This window comes from Mytilus galloprovincialis, chromosome 5 (assembly GCF_965363235.1).
Source record: "Mytilus galloprovincialis chromosome 5, xbMytGall1.hap1.1, whole genome shotgun sequence".
In the NCBI taxonomy this organism is placed as follows: domain Eukaryota; kingdom Metazoa; phylum Mollusca; class Bivalvia; order Mytilida; family Mytilidae; genus Mytilus; species Mytilus galloprovincialis.
The window spans coordinates 11787519-11812585 of NC_134842.1; the positions used below are offsets into that span (position 1 = coordinate 11787519).

The following is a 25067-nucleotide window of genomic DNA, read 5'->3' on the forward strand; positions in this document are numbered from 1 at the left end:
CAGGAAGTAAAATTGTTGATCAGGTCACGATCTATCTGCCCTGGAATTTTCAGATGAATCGGATAATCGGTTGTTAGGTTGCTGCCCCTGAATTGGTAATTTTGAGGAAATTTTTCTGTTTTTTTGTTATTATCTTGAATATTATTATAGATAGAGATAAACTGTAAACAGCAATAATGTACAGCAAAGTAAGAACTAAAAATAAGTCAGTATGACCAAAATAGTCAATTGACCCCCTAAGGAGTTATTGCCCTTCATAGTCAATTTTTAACAATTTTCTTAAAATTTGAAGATTTTCAATAACATTTTCCACAGAAAGTACTGTTATAGATAGAGATAATTGTAAGCAGCAAGAATGTTTAGTAAAGTAAGATCTACAAACACATCACCATCACCAAAACACAATTTTGTCATGAATCCATCTGTGTCCATTGTTTAATATTCACATAGACCAAGGTGAGCGACACAGGCTCTTTAAAGTCTCTAGTTTTTTTTACTCAAAACTCCTGTCCTGCCTATTTTTTTCAAATTTCATCCTAGCCCCCCCCCCCCCCTAAAAATCAAATGGTAGCTCCCTTATAATGCTATAGTGTCCTCGGCATCGTCCAAAGACACATTTAGTTTTCTGACAATAACTTTAGTTTAAGTGATTGGATCTCTAAGAAATTTTACCAGAAAGTTCAATACCACTAAAGGAAGGTTGGGGGCACCCTTAAAAATTGTTTGTTTGGCATTGCTGACTCACACTATCAGCAGGTGGGTAGGTAGGTAGGGAATTTTCTTTTTTTTTTTTTACATTTAAAAGCTTTATATTTTTAGACTGTCTTTTTCACAGGAAAAAATAGGAAAGTATGACATTACAGGGATTTGGGGATTATGGTTCAAACAGTTAAGGAATAAGGGTCTTAAATTTTTATGCGACCGCTAAAAAAATTTGGGGTTGGTATAATGCTATATGACGTCTAATGTCTTCATTGTCTTTGTCGTCATTCCAATTCATTTTTGATTTCAGGACAATAACTTTAGTTAAGTGAATTTAGACACAAGGGTTAAAAGGAAGGTCAGATTGATTTTTGGGGTTATGGTTCCAGCAGTTTAGGAATTGGGGGTCAAAAAGGGGCCCAAAGAAGCATTTTTCTAGTTCCCAGACAATAACTTGTGGAAAGTTTTATGGATCTCTCTGAAATTATATCTCAAAGGGATGGTGAGGATTGTCTTTTGGTGGTTATGGCTTGAACCGTTTAGGAATAAGGGGTTAATGGACAATTACTTTAAAAGAACAATGTTGTGTTTGAATAACCTCCCTTACACTGCTTTATAATTGTATAAAGAAATGTTGTATTGTCTTGAGGTGGTAAGCTGTAAATTTATTTTTAGAACTCACTGTTTTAAAAATGCTGATTAAGGTATCTTAATTTTAGTCATGATTATGTATGTCATTTGGTTTGGGTTTTTTTGGGGGGGGGGACAATTTTTCTCAAGATTTCAGAAATTAAAAAGAAACTTCCTCTAATATTATTTTTGCCCAAAAAAAAGGGGGGTCTATTTAGACAGCATAGTGTATTGCACAAAAGCAATTAATTGAATTTAAATTATAATCATATAACCAATTCTGTGTTCTCTGGCAACAGTTATTCTGTGTCAGAAACCTATACTATTATGTGTCAAATATTTAATTACAATCCAAATACAGACCTGTATCAAGCAGCAATATTGTGTCCATTTTTGCCTCAACTTTTCATTGCATGACCTCTGCTTTCATATCCAGCTGTGCTCAGCGAAGCAATTTGTTTCGGGTTCAAATCTAGTATTATTTTTTTGGATATTGGGCCCCATTTTAAAATTGGTATACATTAATGAGGTCAAAAGGGTCATAAATTAAACTACTGGGCTGTATGATAATTATATGCTGAATCTTATTGTGCATTTAGATTTTTTATTTTGGGCCCTATTTTCAAATCAATCCATGTTAAGTTTGAATTAAACTTTGTTTGATTTCTACTGAAATTTAATTTTTGGTGTTTTTTTATACGACCACAAAATTTTTATGCGTTTATATAATGCTATGATGTCGTCCAAAGACATATTGTGTTTCCTTACAATTACTTGAGATAAAAAGAATGGATCTCTATAAGATTTATCAGAAGGTTTAATACAACAAAAGGAAGATTGTGATTGATTTTGGGGGTTAAGGTACCAACAGTTTAGGAATAAGGGTCCAAAAACAAGCAATTTTATACGACCGCCAAAAATTTTGTGGTCATATATTGGTATTATGTTATAGTCTGCATCATCCAAGACATTTGGTTTCCAGACAATAATTTTAGTTAAATTAAAAAGAAATCTATGAAATTTAAACACAATGTTTATAACCACAAAATGAAGATTGGGATTGATTTTCATTTCTGTTCTCTAACTTTAGTTTTCCTCAATCAAATGTTATTAAACATATACACACTGCTAATTACCACAAAACATAGATCAAATTGGAATTTGGGTAGCTTCATTTTTACCGTTCTAGAGTTATGCCCCTTTACAAATGGAGCAATTTTAGTTTGCCTCAACTAAATGTTATGAAACTTTTACACAAAGCTTATCACCACAAAACACCGATCAAATTTGAATTTTGGTGGTATCTCATTTAATGTTCTAGAGTTATGCCCCTTTACTAATTGAAAAAATTGCAATTTTTTTCGTTTCCACTCTTTAAATGTTATGAAACTTATACACAATGCTTATTACCACAATACACATTATATGCCATATCAAGTTTGAACTTTGGTGTTGTCACTTTTACTGTTCTAAAGTTTTGTCATTTATAAATTGAAGATTTGCTAAATTTTTATTTTTTTCAAGTAATTATTAAAATTGCAGTAATCTTCATTTGTCCATGATTGTAGTTTTATCACATACAACCAATACTTTATACAATGCAATGTTTAATGACTGATAAACAGTCAGGATTCTACTTTGCAAAATTATCTCCCCATTTTGCCAGTTCATTTTCACAATCGTAGAAATGGAAGCCATTGTAAGGATGACGTGCTGCCAATTTTGCTCTCGGAAACCTATAAATTTATCCACATTGCACCATTACGATCCTTATATGTCAGCTGTATTTTAAAAGACAAATGTATCAACTAATGATTAATGATCAAGTTAATGATCTTGGCTGCATTGATTCAACTTTAAACTATTGTCTGATCGGTTGTCAGGTGGAATTTTCGAAAAATCATAAAAATTTAAAAAAAATCTAATTAAAGATTTCGTGGAAGGGCAGACTAGATTTTTTTAGTGGTTGAAGACTATAAACCCTAATTATCACACACAAAAAATTATAATTTTTCAAAGATATGCATTTTCATCATCCAACTTGTAAGACTGTTGTCAAGTACTTTCAGTAAAAAAATAGCTATTTGAACACACCTACTCTGTTTTTGTGATTCATTAGATAGGTATTTCACTTAATCCATATATTTCATCTTTTAGTACTGTGATTTTTTTATGTTATAAAGTCAACCTGTAGCTTTGATATATAAAAATGATAGAATCTGAAGCGAGACGATGTATAGAATATTCTTGCTTTGAACGATATCAAGACAAAATATTCAACTCAAACACGCTCTTACATAAAAAGGTGCACTCGATTTTTTCTTTTCGATACAATTGTTACCCATTTTTTGGAATTTTTCTTGAGTCACATAATGGAAGGGCAGACACGAAAATTACTGAACTAATAGATTGATATGTTTTCGGTCCGTGGTAAAAAAAAAAAGAAAATCAGAGGTTATGCATTTTCTATATCCAATTTGAAAGATACCCATGTCGTTGACTTGATATCAAATTCTTCTGCTTACTTATGTAATAGATAAATTGAAAACTTATGAAAATGGTGTTTTTAAAATAAAACACTTCGTAATTGAGAAGAAAATTGTAATTTTGATTGTTTCTATTAACTTTTAAAAAATTTTCACTATAGTAAACATTACAATAAGCATTTATCGCCTTCTTTAACAAAGAGCTTCAATTATTTTGTTCTATTTCAACCGGGTTTCCGACTGTAAATGAAAGCAATTTTTACCCTTCAGTGCTTACACGCACTTTGATTTACTTTATATATATGTAAGCAGGAGTATCATCTGTTTTCCATTGATTATTTCTGATTTATATTTAAAAGCAACAAATACTTATATGGCAGGGGATACACACCAAATAGGATGTGTAAATGATTGTATATCAGATAAATGAAGTATTGTGTAACAGCACGGTATGGCCCAATAGCAAGAAATCTGCAATTGCATAGTATTGTGTATAGCACAATATTATTGTGCAAACACAAAGTATTGCACAATAGCAGGAAATCATCAATTGCATTTTATTGCACAATAGCAAGAAATCTTCAATTGCACAATATTACGCAATAACAAGAAATCTTCAATTGCACAGTATTGCGCAATAACAAGAAATCTTCGATTGCACAGTATTGCATAATAGGAAGAAATCTTCAATTGCACAGTATTGCCCAATAGCAAGAAATTTTTAATTGCACAGTATTGCACAATAGCAAAAATCTTTAATTGCACAGTATTGCGCAATAGCAAGAAATCTTCCATTCAACAGTATTGCGCAATTGCAAGATATCTTCAGTTGCACAGTATTGCTTAATAGCACAATATTAGGCAAATGCACAGAATTGTGCAATAGTAAAAAATCTTCAATAACACAGTATCTAGCAAAAGCAAGAAATCTTCAATTGCACAGAATTGAGCAATAGTAAGAAATCATCAATTGTACAGTATATACTGTACAATAGTAAGAAATCAAGATTCAATGACACAGTATTGTGAAATAGCAAAAAATCTTCAATTGTTCAGTATTGCACAAAAGCAAGAGAGTCCAAAATTTTAACTTTGTTTGATTTATTGATTTAAATTTTGGTTTGTATCAGGCTGGGCTTTGCACAGCATTTTATTATATGCTGAATCGAACCATGTTAAATTTTGGATATCAGACCATTCTAGGTAAATTGAATTTCCCATTTTAGATTTAAAGAACTTTGACCACATTTATTTTGTGTCAGAAACCTATATTATGTCAAAAAATTGATCAAAATCAAGTATCAAGCTTAAATATTGTGTCCAAACTTGCTCAACACTGCTGTCGTATCTGGCTACAATCAGCTAAGCATTTTGTTTTATTCATGTTTCAAGAAATTGATTTGAAAATTGGTTTATACTTTTGTCATGACAAGTTACAGATCAAGTTAAAGTGTTGTTGTGGTCTGATGATTTTGTGCAGTTATGGTCTTTGGATTTCGAAAATTAACTTAAAAAATCATTTTACAACCTTTTTATACGACCGCAAAAAATGTTTTGGGATCGTATAATGGTATGATATTGTCGTCTGAAGACATACTTGGTGTGTGGACAATAACTTTAGTCTACGTGAATGGATCTCTTTGAAATTTAATAAGAAGGCTCAATATCACAAAAGTAAGGTTGGGATTGATTTTGCGGATGATGGTCTCGACCTTTTAGGAATTAGGGCCCAAAAAGGGCCCAAAAGAAGTATTTTTCTACTTTCAGGATAATAACTGGTGTATAAGTTTTTCAATTGCTCTGAAATTGTACCACAATGTTTAATACTACAAGTAGATGGTTTGGATTCATTTTGGGGATTATGCCATGGTGCCAACAGTTTAAGAATTAAGGGCATTTTTGTAGTTTCTGGACAATAACTTGTATGTAAGTGTATGGATTTCTCTGACATTGTACCACAAAGTTCCAAACCACAAAAGGAAGGCTGGGATTGAGTTAGGGGGTTATTGCCACTTTATGCAGGAATAAGGGGCCAAAAAAGGGCTAAAAATGCATTTTCTAGTTTGCAGACAATAACTTGTGTTTAAATGTATGGATCTCTCTGAAATTGTACTACAAGGTTCCATATACTACAATTGAAAGGCTGGGATTAAGTTTGGGGGTGATTGCTACAAGGGGGCATTCAAGAAGTGGGGGGGGGGGGGGGGCAATTTTTTTAAGGGGTTCAAATTTTTTTGCAGAATTTCTCAAATTTAAAATTTTTGAATAGTTTCAAGACGAAATCTTTAATTGCACAGTATTGAGTAATAGATTTGTAATATCATGACATTTGTTTTGTGTCAGAAACCTATGTTATGTCAAAAATTTGATCACAATCCAAATGCAGAGCTGTATCAAGCTTGAATGTTGTGTCCATACTTGCCCTAACTGATCAATGTTCGACCTCTGCGGTCGTATAAAGCTGCGCTCTGAGGAGCATCTTGTTTTTTGTTAAGCTTGAAGATATTGACTTGATATTTGTTATATAGTTTACACCATTACAAATTAAAGATCAAGTTAGAAGTCGTTCCAATACTATACATTTTTACAGGTAGAGGACTATGTATTGCAAAGCAATTCTCATAGAATGCTTGTTGATTTTACATTTTAGGTTTTTGGAGAAACTACAAAAGTATACATGAGATACATGTGCATATAGAGAGAAACTATAAATAACAAATATCTACAATATAAAACCTACAAATAATTAGTTTTTGAAATAGTCAATTGATTCATCAAAGTTGTTATTGACAGAGAATGATCTGAAGAGAAAAACATAAGTCAACATGACTGGAATCCTTAGTCTACTGTTCTGATATTAAATAGTAGTGTTGTCATTAAAAACGATTTTTACTCTTTTGTTGTGCTTTTTATGTAGAAATCATAGTAGTTATAGAGAGGAACTGCAAAAAAAAATAAAGATGAAAAAAGGAAGAGTGAAAAAAAGTGCTATGAATAATACATGTAATATAAAAACGAAGTTATGGATTGATTTCCAATGAGACAGCTACCCACTATAAGTCCTTTATTCAGGCCCTGTCCCCTAGGAAGGTACCACTAAGGACATTGGCCAATGACTTTGAATTAATAAGAATTTTCAATGTTATGTTTTCTGTAAGATTTTGTCACAATATTTAGTGACAGTTTTAAAATTGAAAATTAACTTATTGAAGATCATGAGGTTTTTTTTTTCTTCTGGTAAATGGATTTTGAAAATGCACTTCAAAATTTTTTAAGTCGAATATTCGTTCTCTGAAACTGTTTTCGATTTTTTACCCCCTTTCTACCAATCAGACAATAATTTTAGATTGACTAAGGGTCTTAACATACAGTAAATAATGCTTGATAATAATAGCTAACAGATACATTAGTCTTTTATAATACAATTTTCATGTGGGATCGTTAGGATGACATGTGCTTCTTTTTTTTTATCAGATTTCATAAGCTCAATTGAAAGCACGTAATCCTTTCAATTTCAACCCTTTTGTGGTAGAGATACGCAATGGAGAAATCTGGTACAGACCCTTTATGTTCTATATTTTATGATGGTGTTTTTCTAGATCACTAACAGGAGGGATTGTGCTTCATTTTCAAATGATGAAGACATAATCTTTTAATCAGTTTAATTAAGGTCTGGAGTTGGCATGTCAGTAGCTGCTAGTAGTGCCTTATTAATGTATGTATCATAGTCATTTTGCTAAGTTTCTTTTGATACCTATTTTGACATCGAACTCGGACTTCTTTTAAACTGAGTTTTAATACTGTGTGTATTGGTGTGTATTTTTATTCTACATTGGCTAGAGGTATTAGAAGGAGGGTTGAGGATTCATAAAACATGTGTAAACCTGCTGCATTTTTTCGCCTGTCCAAAGTCTGTCAGCATCTGGCCTTTGTTAGTCTTGTGTGGTTTTGTTTTAAGTTTAGTTCCTTTATATGTTTTGGAGTAAAATGTGAAGGCCAGTTTCACTGAACTATAGTAGAAATTTTAGTTAAGGGGCTAGGTGAAGCCCGTTTTCGGGTGAGAGATTTTCTCGCTGTATTGAAGATCAATTGGTCGTCTTTGGCTGTTTTTCTCTTTGGTCGGGTTGTTGTCTCTCTGACGCAGTCCCCATTTCTATTCTCAAATTTACCTTTAAAAACATATTTTAGATTTAAAGACCACACTATTTTACCTGATATAGTGTTATATTGATCCGTCTATATTTTACAAGTGACAGTATAGACATTATAAGCAAGTAAGTTCGACATATGTTTGTATGCTTTTAATCTTCCTCCTTTCTTTAGAGCACCACCATTAGCAATGGTGACATTGTTGTAAATGATAGAAATTAGCACTCTGTATTGACAATGATTAATGTGAGCATTTACATACCCAGTTCCTGGCCGTAACACATTACATCAAGAAAGTTTCCTTTCCTAAAACAAATATTTGCAATGCAGTATTAAAAGATACTTAACTTAATCGTCTGTTTTACTCAAAATAAAAAAAGTACAAAAACAGATAAGGACCAATGTCAATCCGGATGCGGTACCAACGAATGTCATTGATCGGAAAACAGATCAGGACACATTTGGATTCCAAAACATACTACTAAATGCGAAGCCATATTGCTGTTGGAGGAAAAGAATATCATGCATAAAGGTTCAAAAAAATATTACTTTATATAAAATGAAAATATCCTACAAACATCGGAAAACCGGTCAAGACACGTTTGGATTCCAAAACAATACCACTAAATGTCAAGCCGTATTCCTTTCGGAGGAAAACGAAAAATATGCATAAAGGTTTTAACAAAAATTAACTTGATCAATAAAAAAATATCCTACAAAACATGTTAGAGAAATAAGAAAAAAATTCATGAAACTAGTGTGACAAAACACAAAGTTTATAATGATTTAAGGGTGCTTGCAGTATGCATTTTCAAATCTTCCAACATCGACTTGTGTTCCATGGCATTCACAATGCAAAACCTACTGTTCTCTTTTTATGCCCCACCTACGATAGTAGAGGGGCATTATGTTTTCTGGTCTGTGCGTCCGTTCGTTCGTCCGTCCGTCTGTCCCGCTTCAGTTTAAAGTTTTTGGTCAAGGTAGTTTTTGATGAAGTTGAAGTCCAATCGACTTCAAACTTAGTATACATGTTCCCTATGATATGATCTTTTTAATTTTAATGCCAAATTAGAGGGTTTACCCCAATTTGACGGTCCACTGAACATAGAAAATGATAGTGCGAGTGGGGCATTCGTGTACTGGGGACACATTCTTGTTTAAATTTTAAACCAATATTCCCAATTAAAATCTTTTCAACTATTCTTAAAAAATGTTAACCATATTATCTGCAAAGCATCGCAAATCATAGCACGTGTTTAGATTGTTTTGATTTAGAAACTGCTATTTACGCATCAGTGAATTTTGTATTAATTAAACGGCATATACCGATTTACGGATCATATAAATTTATTGGTTTTGAAAGGCTTCTTTCTGGTTCCTTGTGATCAAATGCCGTAGATGCCGTTTCGTAGATCCTTGCCAGTATAAGCTAGTCATGTTCTATACAATACCTGACTTATGAACTTGTAAATGTCACTGTTTTGACATCGTGGAATAAAATCAAATATACGATACATCAATAAAACAAGTAAGATAGATGGCGCATTATGATTAATTATTTTTCAAAATCAGTACAATGACACTGCTACGCAACGACAAACAGTTCTGACCTAAGACTTGCCGAGTAAGAAAAAAAATGGACTTGGAAACATATGTTTATAATGTACTAAAGGTCAACCGTGAGTCTTCGTCAGATACGTTGATAAATGATTGAATATGTTTTAAAATCAGTTTATGTGTGTCTGGCTTAGGGCGATCCGAGTGAGAGGACTGAATTTTAGATCCCAAAAAATCCACGATACCCTAACCAGTGTATGTTTTAATTTCCACTTTTCGACTGACGTACTCTGCGGGCAACCATTATATTACAAGGAATACCTATTAAAGACGAAATAATTGGATTTTGAATTTTAAACAAAACTTATACCCGACTAAGAGTTTGTAAGCAAAACACACTTGTTAAAAAGGCCATGGGGCCATATAAAGCAGAGGTAATCCATCCTGTGATAGAAATTTCATCATTAGTATCTCGAAAATTTTAAAGTCTTGATAACAACTTATTAATATCACTGACCATATCGTATGAGTATCATTTCTCAATTTAACAACCCGCGAAAACATTCTAGTAAAGTTTCCTTTAACGCACTTTAGTATTGATCACTGCACCAGCAGCAATTGTCACAGATTTTTTTTTTTTAAGTTAAGTTATCTTTCAAAAGCCTGCATTGATGTGCCAGGTATCCTCACAAATAAAATTCTGAATCTGGTTGATTATTTCCAATGAGGGAGGATTGAGAAATGGCAGTGCCGTCCAATATTTTTATATAATAAAGATAAATTGTAATTAGCAAAATAGGATCTTTAAATAAGCCAATATTGCTGAAATCGTTGGTCCACTCCTAACAAGGGTGAATATCGTTGAAAAACTGGTTTTCCCAATTTTTATATAACAGCAAAAGTTTTGCGTTCGTATAAAGTTATGTTATTGTCAGCATCATCGTTGTCTGGAGCATTTTTTTCCAGACAATAAGATAGAAATAAATGTATGGAACTCTAGAAAATTATATCGCAATGTTCCATACCTCAAAAGGAAGACTACTAGTATGATTTGTTTTACGGTTTATGGCCCAACCCTTTAGGCTTTAGGGATCAAATACCTAGGATTGCTTTTTAGTTCTCCTGGCCCAATGAACCAAATGAGCTGATCTCATCACTTTGTGTCCTTCGTCCGTCGTCTTCGCCGTTCGTTAACCTTTTTATGATTGTTTTATTCTATTAAAATTTTTCATTGCCATAGCTGTTTTTTTTCACATCATCATGATCATGTATTTTGTCTAGTAAATCTTTATATGCAAATATATGTATATTGTTAGACATACGGTGTGTTTAAGTATTTGTAAATATTGCTAGCTATAGCAATTCAATATGATGTAAAAGTCAGTTTATAAATTAAATATTATTTTCATTTCAGATATGTTTTTCCTGTAGAAAAAAAATGTCATGGGTGACGTTGATTCCAAAGAACAAGATAATAAGAATGGTGTGAATGACGGAAAAGATCTGGAAAGTATGACAAATGCTGTCAGTAATGAAAAAATGGAAACCATAAGAAATAACTCGTTAATTGTCGATCCAAATGAAAAGGATGAAGATGAAAGTAATTTGGTTATCGACCTAGATCATTCAACGAGCAAATCAGCGCAGACTGCAAAAGACAAGAAGCTGGAAAATGTAATAAATGATAGAAATTTATGGGATTCAACTGTTGATGAATTAATGAAAGTACAACGTACCACGACAGTTGATTCATCCGTACGAAATGAAAAGAGTGAAGATGAAAAGATTCCTAATGATTCTGTGAACGATTCAGTATATAGAGCACACAATAAAACAAGACATGGTGCACATGAAAAAGTGTCTTTAAATGAAGCAAAAGAAGGTGTTGATAAAACAAAGACAGAAGAAGGTGAAAAAGACGACTCACATAAAATAGATCATGTAGTATATCTAGACGACATTGAGAAGGAAAAACAAGACAAGGCAACAATTGTTATCCAGCAAATTGAATGTGAACCAGCAAATGCTGAAAAAAATACCAACTTTACCACGGAAATGGACGAAACTGATGGTGATGTCGAACAAGTCAAACAACATGCTATATCAGTTGGTGAAACAGACACGAGTTTAGGAGATGTAAACAATGGCTTAGATTGTGAACAAACCAATGGAAAACAAGGTCTTGAAAATGTAGATATCAACAAGAGTATACACGTGTTGTCCAAATCAGATGAAATAAACAAATCTGAAATGAAGGGTGATGGAGGAAGCAAAGAACGTAAACAAGTACAAGAAAAAATGATAATTGCTCTTTCAAAGGACACGAATGGTGAAATGTCTGGTAACAGCTGTGATTCTTTTAATACGACAAGAAAAGAAAAGACTCACTTAGTCAATCCGTGTGTTGAACAAAAAGTAATCGAAAGTAAATCGGATAATCTGTGTAAACAGTGTGAAAAATGCCAGTGTGTATGTTCTGAAATATCCAATAAAACATCTGAAATATCACACCAAACACAGGGACAGAAATTATCAAGTGTCGCAAATGCAGCAGCCAAGCAGCAACAAGCTTCTGCAGCTTGGTCACGTCTAGGTGTATTAAGATGTGAACATTGTAAATTTACAACTGATGATGTATCATTGATTGATTCCCACAATGTTATATGTTCCAAAAAGTCAGTAAAAACTAAAGTTATGCTTTCATATTCGGGTGAAAAGTTTAATTGTCAAACATGTGGATACCCAACATCCTCAAGAAAGAAATTTGAGGAGCATATTGCACTTCATCTTATGATTCGGCCATACATTTGCATGACTTGTGACATAACATTTGAATCTAAAAAAGAAATAGAATTTCATGTAAAAATGAAACATGCAAATGATGCTGTAAAGTGTGGACTGAAAGGTTCAAAAAGAATTGGACAAATAATTGACTCCTTGATAAATTCTCAAAAACATGAATTTCTTGGTCGAACCGTTGATAAAAGAATAGTGCAAAGTTTCTTGGAAACTAGCAGACCAAAGGAGAAAATAAACGCTTCAGCTGTTGTTGCCGCGCCATCTTTGCAGACAAATGTACCAGTTACCACCAGAGGGTCGATTTCTAGTAACTTTGTACCAGTATCGTCTGATGCAGATATCATTTTTGTTTCTTCAGCAACGACTGGTATTACCACAACTTGTGTATCTAGTAATTTACTGTCAAAGCAACCTGAAACAACACTCATAGGTCAACCTGTACCTCTAACTACACAAAGACCACTTATACTTGTACCAGTGAACAATATGAACACAAACATGTTGGTACCATTTTCAAATGTTGTATCTCAAACAAACATTCATAATGTTAACACAGCTTCATCACAGTCAGGAGTGTCTGTCTCAACATTGCCTGGCAGCAACCAGTTCATCAATCTTGCACCAGTGCGATTTGCATCCCAGAATATTTCTATATCAGGAAATGCAGTGCACACAAACACTGTCCAGGGTCTTCAAGGGAATACAATTCAAGCAACAACATTGCAAGGAAGTAATAGTATTCAAGGTAGTGCCATACAGGTGAATAATATGCAGACAATTCAAGGAAATGCCTTTCAAACAAATACTTTCCAAGGAGTTCAGGGAAATGCATCATCTTATCCTGGCTTTTCTCAAAATGTGAATTTCCAAAATAATACAACACGCTTTGTTTTACTTCCACAGACAACAATAAATCCTGTCGCACGTTCACAAGCACCTTTGACAAACCAACAAAATAAGTCAATTTCAAACATTTCAGGTGTTCTACTTAACCACACTCCATTGATGTCTTTGATTACTCCAACAGTAGCTCAGACTCAAAATTTGAATACATATGCAGTTACACAAGGACAGACAAATACAGCAGCGTCCGTTACGAAGGAGTCCTCACTGTCTGCTCAAAATATAAATTGTGTTGTACCGACAACAAATACGTCCATAGAGGTCCTGGCTAAGAAGGACAAAAGTACTTCTGAAGACATGAAATCTTCCATGGTTGAAACAAATGGAAATAAACTGTATTTCAGGAAATATGGAGATTTGTATATGTGTGATTATTGTAAAAGTGAGACACCTCTTGAGGATTCATTCAAAGAGCACATATGGAAACATTTTCATCAGATGCAAAAAATATGCAAAGATTGTCCACCGACTTTCAACGTGTCTGCTCCATGTAAGATTGTTCTGAAAGTAATGATTGGACTGCTAAGTTCTTCAACAGGATCACATCTTTTGTCAACAAACAAATCACAATTATCACCACCCAAAGACGTTGTGACAATATCTGATGATGAGGACGATGGAGAAGCTAAATTGAGAATAGACGAAGCTATGAAAGACCAAAATGTCACTGACCGTCCATCAGAAGATGAGAGATCTGACACAGTGAAAATTGCTTCTGCTTCAGAACCCGAAGAAGAAGGGCTTCAATTGAAAATAACAAGCTCATTTAGTCTAAGTGATACATGCGAGTCAACTGAGAAAACAGAACCAATTCCCCTAAAACAACACGAAGAAGGCATGGAAGACTCTGAAAAGAATGACACAAGTAACCGACAGTTAATTAGTGCAAAAAATGATGAAGCAACATCATCGACAGTACCAGAAGATCCAAGAAAGACGGAAAAGCCGATAGAAACAATAAGTTTGGATTCTGATGAGAGTAATTCAAGTGACAGCCATAAAAGTAAAGCACTGAGAGTGGAAAACGATTTCAACGTTGAAGAATGTGAAAAAAACTTTAATAAAACACATTACAATGAGGAAAACCTTTCAAAAGAACATGAAAGGCTTGTTGAAGAAAGTCATCTACAGTCGGGTAAAAGTGGAATCGAAGATGTCATTTTGAGAGAAACTAGAAAGGTCAGTAGTAATGATGAAGAAACTGAAAGAGAGGGGCAATCACTGCACGTACAAGATATTGCGGTTGTAGCAGCCAATATAAAGGAAGAAATTGTTAATACAGACCAGGACTCAACACAATTACTGTTCCGCATAGAAAAGACGGCAGATGCACTTGCTGGTACTAATGATATTGATAAAAAGCCAATAGCATTTCCTTTAGTTGCTTTCTATAAATGTGGTTTTGAAAACTGCACATTTGAAACGACCACTTCTCTAGAATTCCGAGAACATCTCAGTCAATCTCATGGAGATGCTGTAGAATACAAATGTGCTCATTGTGGACAGAAAAGCTTTACTGAAGATTCTCATATTAGACATTTACTTTTTCATTCAAAACCACAGAACTCTCTGCTCTTTCAATGTGGCGTTATTGGATGTCGATTTCGAGCCAACTTATTGCACCATTATAAAGATCATTTAGAACTGTCTCATCAGAACGTACTGCTGCACAGATGCCATTCCTGCAAGGAAGGTTATACCTCTGTCGATCTCCTTATAGAGCACTTGCAAAGTAATCTTCTAAAATTTGTGCAATGTCCATACTGCACAATGAAAGATGGTATGAGAAGAAATGTTTTAAATCACATCACTGCTTTTCATCCAGGAAAACCAAGACAAATTAATGTCACAAGTCAACTTGTTTGTCAAGAGCGTGAAACAAACGAATTTGAAAAAGCAAAGTTTAAATTACCTCAAGAGACTTCTAATTCTATATTAGGGAATGAACAAAAGAAGACCACTCGAATTGAACCACATAAACAGGGAGATACCCGAGTCATTGAGGAAAAAAGTTCCAAATTGACGGATAAAGTTGAGAATGATCCAGAAGATGCAGAAATGATAAGCAAGATAACATCGAATCCATCTATAATGGGAGCAACGTACTATAGATGTAAATCATGCACATATATAGGAATTGGTCAAAATAAGCTACTGAAACATATGGAGATGCATACATCAGCTTTTATTCAATCTGTTCAGAGGCAATTTATTTGTCCAGATTGTCCTCAAGCTGTTAATACATTACAACAGTTCATATCTCACTTGAATTTACACGTCGGTGATCACTTGTGCTATATCTACATTTGCCAGCATTGTGGATTTGGAACAAACCTTAGTAACAAAATAAATCAACATACTGCAGACTCTCATGGAACCCTTTCAGAAGAAGGAAAAGATTATACACAGAGAACAATAAGATTCTCTGTAACAACGAAAGTTTGTGTAAAATGTAATGCTGCTTTCAAAACGTCACAAGCTCACAGAGACCATGTGCTGAAATCACATGGCATAACAACTAACGAAATTTCTGGAAAAGATGATTTAGAAACTGAGCAACATGGGCAAAATATTGCATCTGTCTATAACAAAATTTCAAAAGACAATGACGATGAATCGAATCCAAGACGATTTACCTGCAACGAATGTGGATGGGCTTCCAAAAAGCTTCCTTACTTAAAGTCGCACATGAGAAAACATTATCCCGGACAAGATAGATGTCAAATAACTTTATTTAAATGCAACTATTGTGATTTTACCTCTACTTCTAAGTTAATCATCAGTGCACACTCTCAGAAAAAACATCCAGGGAAAATCGTGAGACCTAGACGTGTAATGGAAAATGTATATATAACGGATTCAATAGAAGACGATATGTCTATAGACAAATTTCATTGTGATTTGTGTACTTTTAGTACAGAAAAAGTGTCTGGACTTCAAAATCATCTGCTCAGTTGTCATTCAGGCGCTAACAACAAAACAAAAGATGTTTATTCGGGACCAAAGCAGGAATTTTTAATTCCTAGTGGAACTGTTTTTAAAGAGTTTATCCAGTGCCCACTTTGTATTTTTAAAACGAAGAAAAGAATAGAGTTACTTAGACATATAAAAAGTCATCCATCTTTAGAACCCAAGACAGAATCTGCCACAGAAGTTCAAGTTAGTGATAGGGTGCAAAATCCACTTTTTTCGAAACTAGGAGGAAAAAGAAGAAGTAGCTCAGATTTGAACCCTGTAGTTAAAAAGCCTCGACCAGTTTCACCAACAATATCTTACGATAGGATAATGATGGATAGTGCAAAACGTGACACAGGATACCGTAAACAAGTAGCAACAAAGTCGACAACTAATCGACCTTCCATTGGTGTAAAGTCTATGTTGTACTACCTTGGTGGAGAACAGCTGCATATGAAGCTTAGACCTTGTTTTTCAGAATTTAAGCAGTCCTCACATTTTACATGCTTGATATGCAGTGACGTTCTTCATGATAAGTACAAATTGCACAAGCATGTTTTGCAGCATATGAACGTATACTTCTACAAGTGTGCATACTGTGACCATGGGACATTGGATCAAACAACCATTATGGTACACATACAGAGAGAACATAGAAGAGCAATTCAATACAGTAAACTAGACGTGGAAGAAATTGACAGCCATATAAACAAAGCTATTCATGACATGAAATCTCAAGTTGGTTCTGGACAGGAAAACATTGTTTTTGAAGAGATGCATAAGGAATCAACATCTGAAAAACTCAAAAAGACTGACGAAAAAGACATTAACCAATTACTTGAGGTAAAGAATAAAAAGGACGAAAAGATAACTGAAACTCCAAAGATAGAACGAGAGTCGTCTATTAAATCAGAGATAGTGTCACAAAAATCGGATGCACCATTATTAAAACATGATATGGAGTCACCTTTACAAAAAGAGAGACCATTTCAAACAAAAATATATCCAATGAAGTCAACATCCTCAAATCTGGAAAAATTATTTCCAATAAAGTCAGCGTCTTCAAATGTAGATACAAAATCTTCAATAAAGTCAGCATCGTCAAATCTAGAAAAAATATCTCCAATAAAGCCAGCTTCACCAAATATTGAAAAGAAATCTCCAATAAAGTCAGCATCGTCAAATCTTGAAAAGAAATCTCCTATAAAGTCAACATCGTCAAATCTTGAAAAAACATCTCCTCAAAAACAGCAGATATTGGCTCAAAAATCTTTGAAAAGGGAACCCACTTTTCAACACTGGGGAAATAGTAATGATAATACAAAGGAAGAAGAAGAACCAGAAAGGCAGGATAATGAAAAGGAGAATGATTGTAGTGATGATACAATCAAAGAGGAGGTGGAAGATCTTCATCCACGAATTAAGAGGGAAAAGAACAATTATGTCTGTACAATTTGTAAATTGAAGGTGTCACAAAAAAGTGCTGCTAATAAACATATATGGACGCATTCCTCAGTCAGACGATTTGTCTGTTCAATTTGCAATCATATATCAAGATGGCGTGGTGATATAACTAAACATATTGATCAAAAGCATAAATCAGAACAAGCAGAATGTTTATGGGATGATGTAACGCCATGTGACATCACTGAGGATGGTTTGCCCTACAATGATCTAGCAAAAGTACAGTTTCTTTCAACATTCAATACGATTAAATCTGAGAAATTAGGTAGTGAGCAAAAACTTGAAAGTGATATTTCGGATATAAAGATTAGCAGTCCAATAAAACGACCGCTTAAAGTAAAATTAAGTGTCTCAAAAGTTGAAGATAAAAAGCAGGTTGAAGAACAAAGGACATTTAAAAAACTGTATAAGTGCCTGATATGTAAAAAGACTTTTAAGTCGAAATATGCTATATTAGGGCATTTTCGCACCGAATGTAAAAAGCCAATGTTTGGTTGTCCTTCTTGCGAATTCAAAGACACTGACGAAAAGGCGGTTAAAAAGCACATGAAGATCAAACATGGAATAAACAATGGTGAAGTAACAATCAAAACGAGAAATGATAAAATAAGAATGTATAGAGTACCCTGTGGTGAAAGTGCGATTAAAAATGAAGACAACAAAAAACAATTGTCCGGAGGCATAGCATTTAAGTGTAAAGCATGCAAAAGAACTTTCAAGAATAGAAATGCTTGTATGTATCATGCAATATCGGCATTGTGTAACAAAACGTTGAAAGGTTGTTCACATTGTGATTATATGGACATATCAACTGATAATGTTGAGTCGCACGTAAAGAAAGACCACAAAGAAAAGAATGTAAAGGTTATGGAATTACCAATGGAAGCTAAAGTAGAAATGATAAGCACACCACCATCAACAAAGATGAATTTAAACAAGTCTGGAACAATAGCATTTTTCAAGAAGGGAAGCAGTGGTTACACCTGCCGATTGTGCAATTTTAAGTGTAAAAACTCAGCAGCAGTTATCAAACATCAGAATATGCACAATGCCTCTCCAAAGTATGGATGTCCATACTGCGACATGAAATCTAACTGGACCAAGAGCGTAAAAAATCATGTTAGTCTAAGGCATCCAGAACAGGAACAAATAGTTCAAAGTTTAAACCAGGATACAGAAGATTACAGTTCGAAAGATAAAAAAACGGACAGCATAAGTAAAGTATTAAATACAACAGAAGATGATAAAGGAAAGAAGTGCGTTATGTCCAAATGTCTTCAGTGCAACTACAGATGTGAAACCTACTCTGGTGTTTCAAGACACATTAAAAAGAATGAAAGTTGCAATGTTCCTCGCTTTAAATGCATTGATTGTCACAAGTTCACTAGTTTAGATGAAATCGAAGTCAAGGAACATATGCGTACTGCTCATAATTCCAAGAAATCTCCAGGACTATGTTCTTTAAAAGAAATGACAAAGATGATAATTGTGAGGAAAAAATCCTCAACCAAAACACCGGCTCCTTCTGAAAAAGATTCTACTGCGGATAAATCCAGAATTGCTGAAAAGTTTTCGGGAATGAAAGACATTGAAACGAAGGTTATAAAATGTCCTGTACTTAGTTGTAACTGCAAGGACAAAATCATAAAAGTCATCGAACACTACAGGAGAGAACATCCTACAAAAGTCATGAGGTGCAAAATGTGTACCATGTCCAGTAAATCGTTGGGAACAATGTTTCAGCACTTTCAAGATTTTCATAAACTAGAAGAATATTATTCAACAAACTATCTCACATGTTCTGGATCTAGAGATGACAACAAATCGAAAAGTATGAAAAATGACACTCTTACCAATGATGATATAATAGAACAAGAAGCAAAGACGAATGCTTCTAAACTGTATCACTGTGATAGATGTGAATATGTATCCAAAGCGAAAAACTCTACAAGACGTCATATCTACAGACATATGAATTATAAAAGATACCTTTGTAGGCTTTGCAAAGCAGAGTTTCTTGATAGAAGTGCTTGTGAAAGCCACATGGCAATTCACAATACCGAATCGGAAGAATTTGATAAAATAACAAATGAAAGGCTAGAAAAAGAAGTGGAAGACATATTGGAAAATAATATGGTGTTGGGATCAAAAAAGTCAAATTCAAATTCTATTGAAAAAGTGAAATTGAAAAAGAAAGAAGAAAGCTTTGAAACAACCCAAGAAACAAAATCTAAGACCAAGCAAAGTATGAAATCCGACTCCAAAAACAAGAACGAAATTATTAAAGATTGCAAAGGTGCTGTTAGCAATAAAATTGAGAAGAAAAGAACCTCCGATTTGAAAAAGGTTGATTTCACAAAACTAAGTGCAGATGCTTTTAATCAAGCCTATTTCATCAGGGAAGAGCGAAACAAAACTACACAAGAAATGGAGTATTTGTGCACTAAATGTCCATACAAGTCAATAGCTAAACATTGTGCCTTGTGTCATACCTACAGACATATGCCAAAGTGTATGAAGTGTCCGTATTGTAATTTCCAGAGCTATCCAAGGTAAGAAACTTTAAGCCGTCGGTTCTGACATGATTAATATCACATTTGTATTTGATATTTCATTCTCTTATTTATGTCCGATAATATTGGCCAATATTACCAAAGAAACAGGTTCCCTGATGAAACTAGTTTTTTTTAAACGTGTTTTGACGTGATAGAAGTCAGAAAAAAAATTAATTAATAACATTCGAAAATATGTAATCATTTTTTTACTGAATCAGTGATCTTATGGAACAATAATCCGGCAGACAGAAATAAGAAATAATGATAATTGATCCTTGAAGCTCTCTTTTATTTCGTTCACTACTTTTTTCCCAACTTTGACTACTCACGAACGGTCGGTTCAGCCGATCAGAATACATCTTTTATATTCACTGTATTGAGAACAGATACTCATTGTCAAGTGGAAGTTTGTAACACGGTTTTGCTCAACGATATAGCAACTAGATGGACATAGTTTTAACAAATCTATGGAATAAGTGAACTCGTAGAAATCAATATGCATTTAAAAGAAATGTGCATTAAAGAGATTTTACTAGTATTAGGAATTCAGTTTATACTTCAGACCAAATCCTATTCTGCTTTGTTCTTGACATAAAGAGTTTCATAGAAAGTGTCTTCTAGGTGGTACATCATATAAGCTTTAAATGTTTATAGATACTTGGAGTGACACAACTGAATTCGCTCAGGGTTACGACGAAGATTGAAAGAATTTATACTTCTTATTGGGTAAAAGCAGTGTTCATTTATGTGTTAATATTACCACAAAGTTTCACTTTTTGTTCAGATTGAAAGTTGCATTATATAAGATGCAAAAGAAAGCATGTTTCATGCGTTGAATATGTCAGTATATTTGGTACATATTTGTGTCTTCAAATAACCATTTTCTCCTCCGAATTTGAATTATCAGTATTATATTCTTTTCAATTTTTTCCAGGTCAGATATTAAAAGGCACGTGAGAAATACGCATGCAGATAAGGCTGTTCATGTTATTGATTTACGCCACCAGACATTAGATGGAAAAGAAAAACCAAGATCCCCAGATAAAAAACGAAAGAAAACTTTCCTCGACTTTGATGCAGAAATTTTCACCTCTGAAGGTTCATCTGATGAGGAAGAAGAGAAGAGACGAAGAAAAACGCCTTTACAGAAAACTTCGGGAGGAAGCGAGTCTCCTAAAAGTGAGTATTTTCATTATTCGGTAATATACATATAAATATATTGTTTTCCATGTGTGACAGGGTTAAAAGAAACACATATAATTTTATCTCATTCTTTGTGATTCAAGTCGAAAACTTTTCCAAGTACACGTTTTATTTCATCTTGTATGATGTTATCAGCATCGATGGCGGCTTGAACAATTTATTTATAAATTATCGAATAGGGAACCACTTGTATTTAATTGTGATTAGGTCAGTTTAAGTTTATGTAGTTGGAGGACCACTATTAAAAGGTCAGTGATATTAGGTATGCACTTGCATTAGCATTGACACGTCTCATTTCCAAAGATTATTTTGCCCTTTACATTGCATGACTAGGAGGACAAGGTATTGCTATTTTAATTTCAACGTTACATTTTTCTATCAAAATAACATAAAGGTGAAACACATCTCTGTTAACAGTTTTTAATGCATTATTAAACGGAATACATTGGGATGCTTATAATGTGATTATACGTAAATTATATATACTAGTATATATAAATGATTTATATCGTATATCCATTATTTATTGTCCTTGGATGATATGTACATGGATAAAAGGATAACTTTATGTTGATATACATGATCGTTTCCAGGCTTACATGTTTGTCTGATAAGGTTCACCTGACATCGTCGTCAATTTTATGGTTCCGTTTTCTTGATCATGAATTCTTTTATCTCCGTTTACAATTACAGAATAATTGTAAGGTGTGTTCGTCCTCTGACATTTACCTTATTTTCACGGCGCATTAGTCAACATTAAGTCTGTGTTTTGATTGTAAGCATCCGCTGTTGAGGGGTAATTATGTGTTAACTTTGTGGGTCTGAACTTACGAATGTCCCGAAATTTTGTTCTGTTCTGTTATATATATACTTAACCCATTAACACCAACACAAGTGAATAAACTAGGATCCTTTATAAAAAAAGTCAATGGAACTGAGGACAGGGGACCCTTTAATATTTACCTGAATTTGTGTATATATATTGAGTTACTTAGTTATTGTCTTTATTTGTTTTTGTTGTTGTTATATGTCACAAACTGTATAGTTTATATGGCAATAAAACTTTGAATTGAATTGTAACTTGTGATTACCTCAACACAATATTGTGAAACATATACACAACGCTTATTACCATAAAACGCAGATGAAATTTTGTACTTGTTTGGCTTTATAACTATTTTGATCTAAGCGTCACTGATGAGTCTTATGTAGACGAAACGTGCGTCTGGAGTATTAAATTATGATCCAGGTACCTTTGATAACTATTACCATTCTATAGTTATGCACAAATTTTCATTTCCGTTCGGAATTTTACATGCACAACAAAATATTGTGAAACTTAAACACAATGCTTTTAACCACCAAACTCTTGATCAAGTACGAATTTTGTTGGCATCAGTTTTACAGTTCTAAAGTTGTGTCACTTTATACTCCATCTCCAGTGTATCATTTGTTTCCCATAGACATATTCTCCATTTACTTTTTTGTAAAGAACGTGTTTATATCAATGGCAGTAAAATAAGAATAAACCATGCAAGAATTTCTTTAGAAGGTACTTGCCAAGTGATTTTACTTAAGTCTTGCTGAAAATTCCAAGTATGCCTCAAGAATTCAGAAACGGAGTTCATTGCAAGATCCAGTATTCACTGGTTTTGGAAATGAAGGCTTAAATAGAAGGGAATAATAACTCCAGCAAGGAACAAGCGTTAATTTCAATAAAATTTGTGTACAAAAATTCGATATTTAGATACGGATGTCCTTTAAGATTTTTATGGTCATCAGACGAATGTAACTTTTTCTTATCTTTTCAGCTGAGGATAAGATTAGGAAGATCATATATTCATGCAACTTGTGTGATTACAGTACAGATGTTCTTTACCTATACCGACAGCACCTCACATTTCATCCGGGCTTCAAACATCAAATACAGGGAACATCTTTAGAATCGAAAAACAAATGTGGATATTGTGGTTATATTGCGACCAATAGCAAAGAATTTGATAAACACATGGAAAGACACTTAAATTCCCGACCGTATAATTGCCCCTATTGTCCGTTTTCTCAGTATAATCAAGCTTCTGTTCGATATCATATCCAGAATAAACACCCTGGAGAAAAAGTAGAAGTTCTTAAAGACAGATCAAGTAGCTGCCTTACTGGTGATGGCCAGATTCCAAAAGTCCTGCTTGTAAATATAGAACCAAATATTGTATTAAGAGACATATTTACAATGGAATCTGAATCATTTGAAGAATTGCTGATCAATGCCAATGTTAGTGTAATTGATCTACACAGTATTCCAGACGAACAATTTGGTAATGTTTCTAAATTACTTGGAGTTAATGGGGATGAAGATGAGTTGAAGCCATCTCCTCAGAAGAAACGTAAAATGATAGTAGAAACAGAAGAAAGCGATGACGAACATGAAGAAGGACGAAACGATTCGGATGGGGAAGTAGATGCACGTAATTATTGTGATGCATCTGATGATGGAACTAATATTACTGACGATGAAACTCATATTGCCGACGACGAATCTCATAATGGTGAGGGAGAACATGGCAAGAAGGGAGACAAGTCAACTGACAAACTTGTAAACGAGAAGAAAAAAACACCTGAAACAAATACTCCCTCGACTACCAATGTATCTAGTACAGAATATGAAGATATCAGTGATACAGAAATGGACTCTGAAAATGGTGCTATTTTTAAAATGAATGAACAAAAGTTTTATGTGAAAAGTGAACTTACATATGAGGATATAAGTGACACTGATGACTTGTGAATGAACCCATATTATGTTCATCTTGTTTTGTAATGTAAATACATCGAGCAAAGTTATGCTGCATGATCAATATTTATCTATTTTCCCAGGGATTATACATTTTTGTAGTGCTACGAAACAAGTATTGTAGTTTATTAGAACCTCATTTTACTTACAAATATGCTCAATATTTACTTTAGGTTGGTTTTCTATTTGATTTTGTACAATTTTACACAAGTTTTACAAGAGGTTGAGATCTTTTTTTTTCAAAATAAAAATGTCTTATATCATAAGCTTGATAAGTGAGATTACCACTTTAACTCTGCTACGAGTTTATTTACTAATTTCAGCCTCACCAATTTGACAAATTGTCTAAGAAAATAAACAATTAACTGGAAATGCCATTTACTGGTAGACCTAAATATTCCTGTAGCATTTATGGTCCTCCCTTATATGACAATTCGTTAAAGTAGAAAAGTAATTAGTTTTTGGCCATCTTTGCGAGGGCGGCGTCTACAATGTCGGTTAAAGGGAACTACTAGAAGTACGTCATATATAGTTGGTGTGCAGTTGTATAAGCATCTGAATTTCTCATTTTCAGTCACTGATGTGTCTTTTGTAGACGAAATGCACGTGTGGTATCTTTAATGAGGTTTTCCTATGGAGAGTATGATGACATGCCCCCTTAGACTGGGTCTATTTACTTTAAAACGTTTTGCAATTGCTTGATTTACATATATTAGACTGTGATGCGGTCACTATCAGTGTATCTTCTAGTGGTAGGTCATTGATATTTGGTATAAAGTTGTATTAGCATTGACACATCTCATGTTTCCATGGCGATTATTTTGGTAACGCCTTAGTCACGGTCTATTGACTTGCGAAGTCTACTAAGTTTGT

At 33.8% G+C, this 25067-nt stretch overlaps 1 protein-coding gene across 1 annotated transcript in view; it reads left to right on the forward strand.

Moving 5' to 3' along the window:
- LOC143075152 (uncharacterized) overlaps nucleotides 1-24492 on the forward strand; it is a 39368-nt gene extending 14876 nt beyond the window's left edge. Inside the window, exons 3-5 of the mRNA XM_076250475.1 lie at nucleotides 10939-20197; nucleotides 21135-21379; nucleotides 23215-24492. Coding sequence (XP_076106590.1) covers nucleotides 10968-20197; nucleotides 21135-21379; nucleotides 23215-24188 — 10449 coding nt within the window. The 5' untranslated portion in view covers nucleotides 10939-10967 and the 3' untranslated portion in view covers nucleotides 24189-24492. The remainder of the gene's footprint in view (nucleotides 1-10938; nucleotides 20198-21134; nucleotides 21380-23214) is intronic.
- The last annotated feature ends 575 nt before the right edge of the window (nucleotides 24493-25067 follow it).